The sequence below is a fragment of the Fukomys damarensis genome, unplaced genomic scaffold (genome assembly GCF_012274545.1).
Source record: "Fukomys damarensis isolate Sample0158 unplaced genomic scaffold, DMR_v1.0_HiC HiC_scaffold_31, whole genome shotgun sequence".
NCBI lineage: Eukaryota > Metazoa > Chordata > Mammalia > Rodentia > Bathyergidae > Fukomys > Fukomys damarensis.
The window spans coordinates 10,279,839-10,295,744 of NW_022900943.1; the positions used below are offsets into that span (position 1 = coordinate 10,279,839).

The 15,906-nt window shown below is 41.1% G+C and overlaps 1 protein-coding gene across 12 annotated transcripts in view; it reads left to right on the top strand.

Moving 5' to 3' along the window:
- The window catches only part of Ptprd (protein tyrosine phosphatase receptor type D), a 290,150-nt gene that overhangs the window by 239,693 nt on the left and 34,551 nt on the right, over positions 1-15,906 (top strand). For all 12 annotated transcript variants that reach the window (XM_010630988.2, XM_010630991.3, XM_019208469.2 and 9 more), the window contains 2 exons: positions 7,831-7,950; positions 8,443-8,597. In XM_010630988.2, coding sequence (XP_010629290.1) covers positions 7,831-7,950; positions 8,443-8,597 — 275 coding nt within the window. The remainder of the gene's footprint in view (positions 1-7,830; positions 7,951-8,442; positions 8,598-15,906) is intronic.

Consider the following 15,906-nt stretch of genomic DNA (forward strand, 5'->3'; position numbering starts at 1 on the left):
GAGACTCTCGGCTAGTCACTAAATTGCCCAGACTGACCTTGCAATGTCAGTCTTTCTGCCTCTATCTCCTAGAGGGGTGGAATGACAGGCATGTACCATCACACCTGGCTCCTAGCCCTTTATTACTTTCTTTTCTTTTTCTGAGGCAGGGTCTTGCTAAGCCCAGGCTAGGCTTGAATTTACAGTCCTCCTGCCTCAGCCTCCTAGAGTGCTAGAATTATAGGCATGTGCCACCACCCCAAGCTTCTCTATTTTTCATGATGCTAAGGAATTCTCCCCTTACAAGTACTCTCGTGTTTCAAGCTTTCTGTTTTGTCTGGGTCTGGCTCACTCATTCTGCCTGAGGTTTGTCTGCAGTGCTTGTAGCTTTCCCTGAGGTAGAAGAGCTCCAAGACAAAAAGGTTACAAGTTTCAGTGCTTCTCTTTCTAGGTAACTGACAATTCTTAGCATTAGAATGGCTAAGGAAGCCTACAAGCATGAATCTGATTCAGGACCTAAACTGATCATTTGACCGGTTAAGTTCTTTGATTTTTCAAGTTCTGTCCCTCTTCCTCAAATGAGGCCTTAAGAGAATCCTCAGCTGCCACCGTTTGCAGTAATGGCTTTTGAAACTGCTTTCATCGTGTATACATTCAGTTACAAAACCTGAGAAGAAAATTGTAAGATATTTCATGAGTTTCATTGGGCTATATAGAGAAACAAAATCAAAGTAGTCGAATAGATGGAGATTTTGATGGTAAAGTACGATTGCTCCTTGAAACACAGATCAATGTGAAACTGCCGCAGCATGTACTGTGACGTGATACCCTTCCTAGGTTCCACTCCACAGTTTCCATGTGTATTGCCAAATTCTCTCAACTTTTGCAGAGTTCATTGATTCTCTAGCAAGTCATTCCTGTGCCCCGAATGTGGTCTCTTAATTGTTTCCATGCTTCATAACATGCCAATAAGTATGTGAATTGGTCTGAGCAACCACACGGAGGGGGAAAAAAAGTTGGAAAAACTGAAACACTGGCAGGAAAGCAAAATGTATACAGCTGGGGTTTCCACTGCAAGCATGTTATTTGTGGGGACTGTGTGATTGGCAAGCTCCCCTGAAGGATCCCAGTCTCTGAGGTAGGACTGGCCAAGGTGATTCCTTGCCCTTGGAGCTCTGTTACTTAGTGGGTGACTGGCCAGTCTCTTCTTATTTTCATCTGTTTGCTCTTGGCTGTTTCTCTTCAACTTGCTGTCCCATCTTGAGAGACACAAGACAGAGGGACTGTGGTAGGCTCCTCTGGCAAATTCTAGAGCAGCTTTGATGAGTTATTTAGATGCTAACATGGCTTAAACAAAGTTGGGGGTGACTGTCGTCCCCTTGTTTTCACCAGCCTGCTGAGAGTTGAGACTATGGATACTTGCACAATCTTTTCAGTTTTGTTGTGAGGATTGATTACTTAAAGGACTATTATTATGGCTTGACTTGACGCTACGAATATTGGCATGGCGGAGAAAATTTTTGATACCCGCCAAATGTGGTGTAACTTGAATTGTTGTACAGTGGGGGCCATGCCCCTTGGTATTGAAAAGGTGAGGATGGAAATGATGGAATTCTGTACTTGCTTTGCAAACTCTGAATCCTGTTTTCTCCTCCGAAAGAGAGAACCATGCAAACCGGGGGATGGCAGTCACTACTAGAGCACATCAAATGTTTTGTGTAGCACAGCAGTGGTTGTTTCTTAGACCAAAAATGGGAAAAGACTTATCCCACTGAATTTTATTGTTTGTGCTAATAAGCAAAGGTTAGATGCTGTCAAGGCCAAAGAAGTTGGACTATGTTTCTTTACTGTGTCAGTAGTTTAGGGGATCCAGACACCAAGGATGGACCTTTGGGCAGCAAACACTTCTGACCCAGTGACCACTGACCCCTCCTGTCCTGGACTGCCATTTTAGTCAACTTTCCCCAACAGAGAGCTGGGGTGAGATGGGAACACTATCACATTTTGTTCTGTGGCTAAGAGGGCAATTTTGAGCAAGAAAAGAGATACTGGTCAAATGATTGTTTCTTTTTCTATATAATAAATCTTGAAATGCTTTTTAGATTGTGAGGTCTTTTGGGTTAAAATTTGACCAAACCATGTGGAAGCGTATGAATGGCAGTAAGTTATTGTTTTCATTGTTTGCTGTTGGTTTTGGGAAGCCCAGGCATGGCCAGTGGCAGACTCTTTCTTGGTCTCTCTGGTTTGTCAGGGTTCAGTGATTTTAATGGAGAGCAAATGCTTTCCAAATGCCAGGTCTGTGTCTTTTCCCAGATAGAACTGGAAGGTGCCAAAGGCCTTAAACATTTAATTTTTCAAACTGCAGCCCAAAGTCCTGTCTATCTAGGGCAACAGAACTGCTTTTTCCTTAAGCAACTTTAGGAACAGCAGCACAAACATTGCCTTTGGAGTCTGCATGATGTATGGGATTGTTTTGAAAGTGGTGTAACCTTAATGTAAATAGGACACTAGTAACAAAAAGAATGATGCCTGTCTAGGCAACTGAAAGGACGTGTGGGTCCTTATCTAGAAAGTTCCACATTCTTGGTTTTTCTCGGTCAGCAAGCAGAGTATCAGAGAAAAAAGAAAGAACCTCATCGGCTTCTTGCTGCTTGTGAGCTTTTGGATTGTTCTACCTTTTTTCCCTTTTTAGCCGCCTCCACTTAGAGTGGGAGCCTACAGATGTGGCTTCACTCGTTCTTATTAGAGAGACATGGAAACCTGAGAAAAAGCTGGAGCAGAGGAGGAGATGCAGTTCTGCTCCCGATGACTTTGTGCAGAGGTCTTCTCATTCTGTGTACTCATGCCTGTGGCTATGCCTGGTTGGATTAGGTAACTTCTTAGGTTTTGAGAAGTCTGGATTATTCTCTGTGCTTTCTGCTGCTTAGCATATGTTTTTTCTCTGAACTCTCTCAATAGAATTTTAGGCAAGGATGATGTTCAGTTCACATGCACTGCTGAGTTGTACTGGTAGTGAGATTTTTGGAATGCATGTATTTATGCTGGCTGGTATGTGGAATTTTCCCTTGCATTGATACACTTAAGTCGCCTGATGATACTGCCAGGAACAGTGATTCTGGAATGTTACTAGATCAAAGGCAAGCTTTGGGCAGACCAGCCAGAAGCAGAGGTAGCCGCAGAGCCAGTTGGGATACCCATATTCACCCAAGAGGTTGTTAGGGATGGGGTAAATACTCTAAGGACCTAGCTTATATGTGAAGAGCTGATACCTAAATGGTGCCTGGCCATTAAAAACGTTCACTTCCTCTGGTTTCAACAGTGCCGGAAGCTTGACACAGTCTCTACCACAGCCATTGGGGGAAGGTCATTCACACTGTGCAGGGTCAGCTCTCTGTCTCAACTTCTAGAGGAACGGCAAACATAAAATAATTTCTTTTAATGATTTGGAAAGTTTTAGAGTGGTTTGATGAACTCGTAAGCAATTGTACACAATTTTAATTACTTAAGAGAATAATAGTTTTCAACTTTTTTGTAGATGGGAATGGTTATGACTTCATTGGTGGTCAGATCCTTTACTGTCACTCTCATTTTGATTATTTTATTGTTTCCTGATCCTCCACTGCACAGTAGTCAGCAAAAGGAAAACAAAGCACAGAGATACACAAAGCAGCCTGACCTTTGGGAATAGATATGGCCAAATATCAGTTGAGCGTAGAGAATAACACTATTGCTAAAAAAAGAATAAAGTCACTGAGATGATCCCTGTCCTTATTGTGGAAAATCACAATAAATCTGGCTGAACAACTATCAGAAGTTATTATAACTCAGAAATTAGTTTTCTTTTATTTCAGTACCCCTTACTAAATGGCTGTTGATAAGTGGGTTAGTAGCATAACTGAGTTGTTTTCTAGTGTGGACACACCCATGCCTCACAGCATCCCGACTCTGGAACAATGACTCACTCCAAACTTAGTACCATAGATATGAATTTATAGTTACTTTTAGCAATAGTTACAGTGTCCCGTGTATTATTAGAATGGTCTGACTCTGGGCAGGCTTTTCACAGCACCCTGTAGTAAATACTTCTATACGAACAACGCTGGAACTCTTCAGAGCTTTAGCTTCGTTACACCTGGAACTCTGGTGCTTTGCCATGCTTAAAATGTCTTTGCTAAATTGAAAGAAGATGGTTTTTGTTTTCAGAAATGTAAATTGTTCTAGGCAATTTAAAAATAAGCCAGTGTAGACCACAGTGTAATTGACTACAGAGTTGAGCGTAGTTGTTGAGCGTGCCCTGCCCTTCTAAACTAAGCCACGTAGAGGACAGACGGCCCAGAATGGGAGCCTGTCCCTGAGCATGGTGAGCAGACCTACCAGGCCATCTCCTATCAGCTGTTTCTACAGACCAGATCTTCTCTTAAATACATTTGTTTCATCCCAGAGATGCTTGCATCTTGCCTGCCTTACACCTAGACTGTCCTGAATCGGTGTCTGCTGAAATTAAGAGCATACTCCCTTTGCACACATGTATAATACCCACCGAAGAATCTTACAATCAGTAACGGTGAGTGCCTGTTGAATGGCCTCTTGCACTAGTATTCAGGGTGCTCCGGCATCACTGCTGAACCTGGCCATGGGCATGAAATGCCAGCTGTTGTGCCCAGTTTTCAGATGAAACAACTAGGCTTCAGTCCTGGTAATAGGAAAGCGGCTTTTGGGTCATCCTGTGATACTCTGGCTGGCCTTCCTTGAATAAATCCTGAGGCTTCCTTTAGTCACCTTAAAAGTTTTTAAAAATAATAACAATAAAATAAAGAAAGGCAAAAATCGGTGTTTGTATACAGTAGCTGCTGCTTTCCGGTTCTGACATTCTCAAAGGGAGCTCATTGCTCCTTTCTCACACTCAGCTTTCCACAGGAAGCCTCCCAGATCGTAGTACCCTGGGAATACCTTAGGAGGTTTTTCTCTCAGGATATCAAGGTAGGGAAAGAGGTGTTGTCAGAGTAAAACATTTCATGAGCAGAAAGTAGAACCAGTTCATTTGCATTAGCTAATTAGAAAGAAATCATTTCTGTTGTTCTGTGTCTTTCGCTGCCCTTTTACACCCACTCTCTAATATTGAAATCACAAATTATTTGTATACCATGTGGCTAAAAATGAAAGACTTAAAATAATTTGTCAGAGAGGAGCTGGAATTTCACTCTGAAATCAGAGGCACCTTGTGCAGGCCTCTCGGAGAATGAGGTTCAGCAAGGAAGCCTGAGGGGCTCGCTGGGAAAGCGAGACTGTGTCACTCACTGTCACTGCTGAGATAAGCTCAGGAGAAGAATCTACTCCCGCTGCACAGCCCGTCCACATGTGTGCAGGTCCACACATCTTAGATGATTTATTTTTTATAAGCGCTCCTTGAAAAATATTTCCTGAGTGAAATGGCGATGTTTAGATATACTTGCTTTAAAAACTGCTCCCAAATTTGCAGTCCAGTGCAAAACATTTTAAAAGGTTTCTTTTCGGAAAAGCATAAGATTAAAATACATTCTTTACACTGAGTACACAAGCAATTTGTTTTCTTCTTCTAGCTAGAAATTTTTATAACACTTACTCCCTGTAGTAAGGCGATGCTAGCAGCAGTCTCAGACTTATTTCCAGAAGTATGAGCATACCATCATTTAGTTTCAATTTTTTCTACACTGTATGGGTAGGGCAGATTTGTATCGAATCATTAAACAGTTGAGTCACTTTTCTAACAGTTACCTAGAGGCTGGTTTCCAGTTCCTCGCCTCCTATGACTTACCTCACTGAACAGCTGGAGTGTAACCTCTTCCCAGTTCTGAAATACAACTATATCGAGTTTGGTTCAATATAGCGAACCTGACCTGAGAGATCCATTTGTTGCATTACTGTGATGTTGTTGTGTATATCCTAATGATGTTTGTGCTCCTGGGATTTTTATACATTGTTTTTGATTTCAGAGTTGCTGTCCCGCAGAAAATGTTAAAGCAGCTTTAGTTTTTCTCTCCAAACTCAACAGTTGCTGACATCCTCTTGCTTGATAATTGCAGTGTGAGGGTCTACAAATTTACTTTTGTCCTCTACAGCAAGACATCAGCTTCACATCTATTTCATGGTCTGAAACAGTGCTTTCAGGCTCTTTTTTTGTAAGCCCCCCCATCATCATTACTTTAAGTAGCACTGATTGCTTTCAAGTGGCAGTTTGCTGAGCACATCAGTCACAACCTGGACCAAAGGAGGTGGGAGAACAAATAGCTGTGATGGTCCCTGCTCATGCTCCTCAGTATGCTAATCTTTGAGAGAGAGCATAAGGTAGAAATGAAAACACTGGCATATTCTGTGCATTTAGGAAATATGCAAAATATTTTTAATCTTATTAAAACACAAATTTCCCATCTTACTGTAAACGCTTCTGTTTTTCATCAAAAAGGTGATGTTTGTGTGCTCTCACAGTTGAAAGGAATAGTCAAAAGTTAAAGCTTGAGGATTAAATTTCTGGCTTACCAGATGAATGCACAGTAAATTTCTTTGCTTCTTTTTCTCACAGAGAAATTTGTGTAGAGGATAAAATTTCCCGTCTTTTAAAAGGTCCAGATTCTACATGGAATGAGTTTGAGATTCAGAGCAGTAGGTAGGGTTATTCCTTAGGGATAAATTACATTAATGACAGAATGTTGCTGATATGTACACTGAACATAAAAGCAAATGTTATCTAATAATGTGAAACACTGGACCAAAAAATGCTAGCATCTATGATGATAATGCCTGATTGTCTTTGTTTAAGCCCAAAGTTTATGCCTTTTCAGCTCTCTTTTTGAAGTAAAGGGTGTGCTTCCTAATATAAAATAGTATTAGCTATTTTCTTTACCTAGAGAAATGCATTTCATTTGGCTTCAGTTAAAAATCACTTCCATTTTTCTTTTAACCCAAGATAGAAAGGGTAAATGTATTCTGATCTATGGCCTTACCAGAAAATATAATACTGTGTTTGTCATTTTTCATCATGTTCTCTTATGCCCAACAGACACATTCAGTAAATTTGAGGCTTACTGCAGACTTGGAATTATTCTTTGTTGCATGTTAAACTCGTTGAGTTGAATATTTTTATGTTCTTTTGTTCCACTGCACATAGAAATTGTAGATTATTCATCTCGAATGAATTTTAAATTATTTAAACTTTGTACTGTTAGTGTACTACCCTCTGAGACCATTAAAAAAAAAAAAAGCAACAACAAACGATCTTTTCCTGCTAGAAGGTACAGGTTTAATTTCTTTTGGACGTAAATACCATTTATCTTGCATTTTTCTGAAAAACATATGCTTATGTTGTTTATTATACTTTGATAGATTTTCACATTATCTCTACCTTTCTTTAAACAAGCATATTTGGAAATTGTGATCTCGTAAGACGAAATAGCTTGGGCCTTTTAGATCTTGATGGATGAGCAGTATCTCACCCTGTAGTTTAAAATACCTACATGTAATTTTCCTGATGTGAATCATAACATATATCCCAGGCAAAATTTGTGTGTTTTTCTCCCCGAGTGTTCTGAAATTTCAAATCTCTCTCTCCTTGTTTTACTGAGCGACAATCTGCAACTAATTTTTCTCAGGAAAATTGAATCAGTTGCTGCTTGATATTCCTACCAGTTTGAGAAGTGTGGTTGATGTTGGCATCAGTGCAGTAATTCACATATATTGGGATAGCAAGAATGCACGCCAGCAAAGATCAACATAAAGCAAAATGCAAAAAAAGCCGTTGTCCTTGGAGAGCAACTCACAGCGGAGGAATTGATCTGGAGCATCTGCCCTGAGCGCCCCTTGTTTCGTTTGTTGCAGGTGAAATGTGACCAGTATTGGCCCAGCAGGGGCACAGAAACCCACGGGCTGGTCCAGGTGACACTGCTCGATACAGTGGAGTTGGCCACCTACTGTGTTCGAACATTCGCACTTTACAAGGTTTGTCTTTTGTCTGTGTGCCTTCTCCTGCTCTATATAAAGGGGACTTCTGAGAAATCAAAGCTCTCAAGCCTCTAACTTAAATCCTCGTGCCACTGGCAGTAGTGAAGAGTGGAGTAGTTCTTCCATGATCACCCGCCAGCTCTTCTCCTAGTCTGGCAGTGTAAATGTGAAACTTGTGCTCCAAACAGAAGTTGCAGCAAATGAAAAATAGATGAGAAGGCACTAGTTCTTTTTGTAAAATGTAACAGGAGCATTCCTGATGGTTAACCCTGAACAGTGGATTGCTTCTCGCCTAAGAATTTTATCTTCCTGGGCAACTACCTGTTGTCATTTACAGACAGCTTGGGGTTTAGGTGTCCAGAGCTTGTGTTTCCTAAAAGGATCGATACTGCGTGGGAGGGAGGGATAAAGAGCCCATCTTCGTGTTATGACTTCTCCTTGCCACCGAGTTGGAAAGAGCAGACTTCAGCCTGTGTTCCTGTGTCACAGAACGGCTCGAGTGAGAAGAGGGAAGTGAGGCAGTTCCAGTTCACCGCCTGGCCTGATCACGGTGTTCCGGAGCACCCCACGCCTTTCCTGGCTTTTTTACGGAGAGTCAAAACCTGTAACCCTCCTGATGCAGGTCCGATGGTCGTGCACTGCAGGTAAGGCCCACCAGATCCCTGGTTCTCCTTCAACCCGAAGGCTATTGAGCGATCGACTGGTGCACTGGGTGTTCTCTGCAATTCGCTGATACTCCGGGAATTGACCTTACGGCAGTAGGAAGGGTTTGATAACAGGTGTACATTCTCCCTGGAGACAGCAGGCAACGATGACCCATTGTTGTTGTCTCCTTGGGATAGAAAGAAATTGATAAATTCAATATTAAGTGGATTTGTGGCCATGAATATGTGTTTAAAAAGAATAAAATACTGCATTGACCTTGTAATTAGGGTCAAGTTTCACCTCCTATGTTGAGGAATGTTCTTAGAAACGTTTATATGAATTGTTTTGACTACAAAGTTTCAGGGAGAATTTACAAAGTTTCAGGGAGAATTTCTTACTGCTTAAAGAGAGATGCCTTTTATACATTATTCATATCAATTTACATATGACCAATAGGCTAAGTAGAACTTTTAAATTAATTAGTAAAATGCAAAGACCTGTAACTTGGAAGAAGTTATATATGCAAAGATAAGGATCCTGAATTTCTCTTCAAGTGTCTAGTTTCTATTTTTTACTCAATTCTGACATCCTCTACATTATCACTTATACTCTGTGTAATGTTCAGATATTTTTAATATTAGCTGCTTTCTTACAGTTCTTCTCAAGCATCACTACTATTCAAGATACCTAGATTCTACATTTATTACTACATAAATGTATAGTTCATGTAATCTCCTAATTGTTCTTTATAACCTGAATAATTAAGATATGAAAAATAGGGCTGTTTAAATAAGTTAATGAAATTTAAGCATGAAAGTTTTTAAAAAGACAAGAAAGCATCTATCGTAAAAGACTTCCATTAAAAATTAACAGCATAACTCTCTTTCACAACCCATAAATGTTCTAGCAAACTAAAATAGACCGTGGCAAGCCTTGTTTGTAAGAAGTGAGGGAACAATGGATATGAATAAGCAGAACTTTATAAATATCAGAATAGTTCATTGAACTGGTTGTTATAAATTGTGTATTTTCCATCATTGTAATTCCTTCGGATTTTTCTCCACAGCAGAGGGCATTTTAATGCTATGCGTTGGAGAACATCTTTAAAACAGCACAGCTGCTTTTAATTTTTTTGTAAGTGCAAAACAGCTGAGCCCTTTAAAATGATGCTGTTAAAGGCACAAGAACCTTAAGGCTGGGGCTCTTCCTGACTAGTAGATGAAGTCCGAACTCACTGTTGAGGACACTTCATTGCTGGCTCTTTGGGCCGCAATCCCTAGCTGCGCCTTCCAGTGCTGCGCCTCCGTCCTCCGATCTCAGCAAGCTGTCCGCTGCCGGGTGCAGTGCAGTCCTGCTTTGTCACCGATCTGAAATGGCATTTCCTACCGTTATTGCAAATGTTGCAAACTGGCCTCTCGTGGGTTTGTTGTTAGACGTGGTGATATTTCAAACTGCGCGTGAATTCGTCTAAGCAGGACTGTACCGTTCAGTGTTTCTACCCACATCCCCGTTCTTCCATGTATGAGATTACTTCATCTTGTAGACTTTTGAGTTGTAACCCAGAGAAGACTTCTACACCTTTTCCCCGTTCCTCTTCCCACAGGTAGAATTAAACGCAGTTTTCTGAACTTTCCCAGACTATACGTACATCTCTCTCGGAGTCTCCTTGTGAATGTCGAATTTCTTTAATTTGCCTTTTTACCACATTGTTTCTCAGTTATTTTATTCTATTCATCTGCTTTCAGTGATCTTTATCATATGCTGTCAAGACTATGAATAAGCTTAGGCAACCTCCTTGCTTTTTGCCCTTAATAGTAATTAAAGATAGTTGAGCATTTATTCAACATCAAAAAAAATTTTTTTTTTGTCAAGGTTTTGTATGTAGAGAGTGTTTGCGAGTGATACTGCTTTTATTTCCCAGTCATCTTTGTAAAAATCAGAGGCCAACACAGATCTGTTTTCTTACCGGAGCTCGTGCCACTAGTAGTGGAAATCCAATTCTGTACACTGCGTAGACCAAGTTCTCCGGTCCACTGGGCACTCGGGCAGCGTTTCACCGCCTGTCCTTCCTTGGTGACCTAATAAAAATGAGCGAACCTTTCCTTTCTGACTCCACATCACATCACCATACCTTGGCCTTTCTTTCATCCTTTCTGTATCAAAGGCAGGCCAATAACTTAATCAATTTAACATAAATAATCAAAACAGCTAGGAGTTACTGAGCAATTATTTTTTAAAAGAATGACAGAGCCCTTTCAGTTATAATCATTTAATCCGTAAAATGTTTTACTTGAATATCAGGCCCAAAGAGGTCATGGGTGATGTGTTCAAAGGTAAACAACTCGTATCATTTTGGTCTAATTGCGAAGGCCCTGTGTGCCCTTTGCACGTCTCGGTCCACTCTGACTCTTCTTGGACCAGAGACCCTCCGCCTCCTTACACTTACTTCCTCCCTCTATATTTGTGAAGCAAATGTTTGCGAGACAGATTGACCTCTAACTCTTCATAGATATCTATGTAGTATGTGAAGGGAGACTTAGAATTCCTCCCTTCAGTGATAAACTGATTTGAGAGAAGAGAGGAGAACTTTCAAGTTGATTGTTAAGATCGTGAGTTCAATCCCCGGTACCAAAAAAAAAAAAAAAAAAGATTAATTTTTTACAGGTCATGTATTATAATTTTCACATATTATTTCAGACTTCTTAGGAAAGAAAGTTTTGCTCCCCTTTTTTTTTCCTTTAGAGCACTGTTCTTTATGTTGCTTTATAGAAAAGTTTATGATTTAAAGCACATATTCTACATATGCTATATTCTAGTACCAGAAAGATATGACAAGTGACTGCTGTAAGTAATCGCTTCATGTAAGGAATGAGCAAATTGTAGTGCTGTGAAACATTGATTGAAATGATATAAAACCCTGAAGCATGATACTGTGCTTGAGTTGTTTGTTTGTTTGATTTTTTTTTTAAGAACAAGGGAATATATTTTCTTCCTAAGAGAAATGTATTCACTTTTTAAATAAATGTGAAAGTAGATCAAAACTCCTGAATCAGTCTTCTGAATGAAGGTACTGTATGCTAAGGAGTAAAATAGGTTCCCTGAAAGTCATTTAAATCTTTCAGATCCCAGCATCAAGGATGCTCTGGAGTCTAAAACGAACAGAAACTGTGAGCAGGTATGGACAGGAGAGCCCTGGAAATTTCAGCGGCCCACTCGGGTTGGCCCAGTAGCAGGATCAGATGACAATTTGGGGCTGGAAAGACTCCTAAAGTGTAATCTTCTCACTAATTTGAAATTTGCATATGAAACACAACTACTTAAGTCACTTTCACCATCCCCATCTAGCCCTGCTAATACAGTATAGAGGAAAATAGCCTTCTCAAGGTCAGAAGATTGGAAAGCATCGCATATAAGCATAAAAATAAAAGACTTTGGTGTGCAAAGAAGCTACCAGGTGCCTGGAAATGTATTTAATGTATTTTTAATCATCCATTCTGAATTCCATCCTTTCTTGCCCCCAGTGTTCCTTTCAAGTGTCTCTTTGGATCAAAGACCACAGGGTCTTGTCAAAGCATGTGATAGTTTTATGAAGCTGATGAGGCATAGACTCACATTTTCCTTAAGTCCAGGATTCATTTCCATGTGTAAATTCGGAAGTAGGAAAAGTTAGCCTTCTGGAGGTGAAAGACTGGATTGTTTAAAAAAACTCCCAGCATCTCTGGACAAGCAAATCGGTGGAATATGCAAATTATGTTCTTATTTATGGGACCCTTTTAAGGTGAGGAGAAATAATTACACCGCATGGAACCTATCGTACCAGGTCCTGTCACCCTGCATAGAAAGCAGATGCTTGTTTTACTTATTTTTTCTTTTTTTTTTACCTTACTGCCGCCCCGCCCCCAGGTGCTTGTTTTATGAAACATGACGGTAATTTTAGAAATGAGGAGGGGGCTGGGCCCTCCATACTTTGATTGCATAAATCTATAAGGAAAAAATATCTTACTTCCTCTGAAGTAGTTTCAGAATAAGCCAGAGGACAGTATTCAAAGAAAATGCACAATGGTTTCAGTCCTGGGAAAGTATGGAAGTCAAGGTGGAGTAGGAGTTAACAGCTGCCTTTTGTGTAGGAGGATTTCGTGTAGGTTCTGTGTGGGACTGCAGATTTTCTCTTCTCTTGGTTAATTTGATGTTGACTAGAAAGGCCCCGTCCACACGACCACTACCCTCACTCTTCAGATTAAAGAGATCCACACTTCGAGAAAGTCAGGCGTCTGCTGAAGACCAGGTCCCAAACAGAAAGTAGAGTCTGGTTGAGTCTGTGCTTTCCGATTCAAGGGTCTTTGCTCTTTTTGGATACCTTACCAGTCTTTTCTGGTCTGCTCCATTTATGTTTTACTCGCTGTCTGTAGCACAGAGGAGGGGTCTGCTTGACTGGAAGGGTGACCCGGATGGGAGGCACTTGATTGATTCCACCAGAGCCCAAATCCCACCTCTCCTATCCTCTGCGTCTGTAACCTGGTTCAGGTTATTAAATCTTTCAAAGCCTCAATTTCCCCATCAGTAAAATGGGGCTAACTGTAGTATTTCCTGCTTAGCATTGCTTAGAAAGATTAAATAATATGTGTAAAATGTTTATTCACATACTTGCCACATAAAAAGAAGTTAATAAATATTTGTAGTTATTGACTTTTTTATTGTTGGATTTTTGTGCTGCCTAAAATACATGGTTATTTGTTGGCTCTAATTTTAGAAAAAATTTATTGTCACACTTTCTGAAACTTAAGCTCGAGTTTTGGATAGTTTAGAAGTTTAGAAAGCATGCTCATATGTGTGTAGATATTGGAACGAGCAAGCATACCTAACACTCTAAAAATATGTATCACAATAATCATCACACAAGAGTGCTTTGCACATGAGAAGAGTGGTTGTCTCTCAGGCCAGGGATCTGAACTTCAGTGTGGCCCAGGATTGAGGCTGTGGAAGTTCTGATGTGGAGCTGATGGATACTTTGTGAAACGTGCCGCGGGGTCCTTAGCCTTTGCCCACCAAATTCCGGGACCTCACGCCCCCAAGCTCTGACAAAAACATCATTAGATATCACCAGGAGGACAGAATGACGTCTGTTTGAGAATTACTACTGTACAGTAGTGAGGCTGATTTTTAACTGTGGCAGAATGATTGCTGTCAGATGGCAGTGCACTCCAAAGCCTTCACTTCCAGAAAGCCTCCTTTGAGTGGCACCTTTCCTTTACCCGTCTGGAGAACTTTGTGTGAGATTCTCTTTAATAATTCTCTGGTAGAGCATAGAAAGATCAAGACTCATTACTTGAAAAATTACTGTTTTCCTTACAGTGATGAGCAACCGTGCAAACCCAATACTGGGCTCCAGGATTCTCTGGGGAAAACATAATCATTCTCAAGGACAAAGCTGTGCCACCATTAGTGAATTCAAAGGAACCAGCTACAGGCTCTTTCCTGCCGAAAGGGGAGTTGCAAAAATATGTTTTGCACCATAACAGAATTGCTGCAATAAATCTGTAGCCTCCCAAGGTGGCTACTTTTAAGGGCCGTGCTCTCTGGAGTTGATAAATGCTAGTCTTTTTACTTGGGAATCAGTCATATTGCTTCATATTCATGGTTGATGTGATGCCTAGCATTTTGACAGTTCAAAACAGCAGGCCCCAGGAGAGCCCTAAAGTGGCATATGACTTCGTGACTGTCTCTCTCTCACCGTTACACAGAAGCCAAAGATAAAAGATCAGATGAAGGGAAGAAAAGTGAGTCATGATGTAAGACCCCTGCTCAGGCCTGCAGTTCCCCGAGACCCTTCCCCCTTGAGTTTTGAGGTGCATCTTTCTGGAATAGTACACTCTATTTTTAATTTCCCAAATTTTACTAAAGTTTCCTTCTGAAAGACTTGGACACTGTGATGTTTCCAAAACTTTCTTCCGAGAGGTGTGAGCAGTCTTCTTCTCTCTGTCCTTCTCCCACCTGCCCCAGACCTCTTCTCTGCATTTTAGCTGGAAAAGGGAGAGGGCAAGACCCTCGGCAGTGCGGTGTTTGTGAGCCGTGGTTTGTCACACATTTGCCAGATAAAAAGAATAAACCAGATAACATGGGGCAGTTGACTGTAGCGCTTCCATTCTGATGATAAAAGCTAAACAGCCTCATGTACTTGCTTCACTTCGTTTTAAGAGATGAAGGGAAGGGATTGTGCGAATTATGATTATTTTTAAAAACTGCTTTTTTTCAAACTGCTTTTGTTTATTTGGGTTTGGTTGGTTTTTGTTTGGTTTGGTTTCGTTTGTTCTTTTTGAGACAGGGTCTCACCATGTAATTGACATTGACCTAAAACTCACTATGTAGCCCAGGCTGGTCTCAAACTCACAGTGATCCTCCTGCCTCAGCCTCCCGAGTGCTGGGATTACAGGCGTGCACCACAACACCCGGCAAGTTTGGGTTGTTTTGAGCATTGAATTATGTTTAAAAGAATAGCAGCCACATTTCAGTTGGATATTATCTGTACACGTTAGATTTGGCAACTATTCTGAAAGCCAGAACCCCATTGCTTACCACTCCGGCAGTCTTATTTCTTCCTCTTCTGTGGTTTACTTGGTCGGGGCACGGGTTTTCTGCAGGTGTCCTGACTAAGCTCACTTTACTTCCTTCCCCCCCGTGGGCTGGAACAGTTAGGAAGAGGCTGTAAGGACTTTAGATGCCAAGGTTTCTCCTACTTTGCTTTGCTCGGTGGAAGTCATGGACTGGCCCAGATGGATCCAGGGCACTGAAACACATTCCCCTTCTAGATGGGGCAATGCAATGAATAATCTGTGGCTCCAGTTACTGCACCTCTGAGTGCTGCCTTGCTGCGCTTTGTTTACTGGGCTGCTCAGAGCACCTCGCCCCACTCAGCACTGTGGGAATTTCCCTCTGGAGGCTGGACAGGAGGAGCCAGGGCTCCCAAGGTCACCCCCGAATGCAGGGCTCAGTGGCTGTTACACAAGGTAGATAACACAGCAGAAGAAATGCAATTGAATTTGTTTCATGACTGTTGGTTATTTTTACTGAAATATGAGTGTGTGAGTGGAAGAAAATTGTCCTATCTCGTCTCTCATCCTGTTTGAAATATATTTCCTTTGCATCTTCGTGTAATCAGGATTTATTGAGGTTAATGTGCCTCTGTCTAAACTCAAAATCTCCAGGAGTATGATTCATTCATGATGAAGCTGGCCTGAAACCTGAAAGGGGCTTTGTTTCCAGCCTCCCGGACCACACACACCCCCCACGCTTTTTTTTTTTTTTTATTTT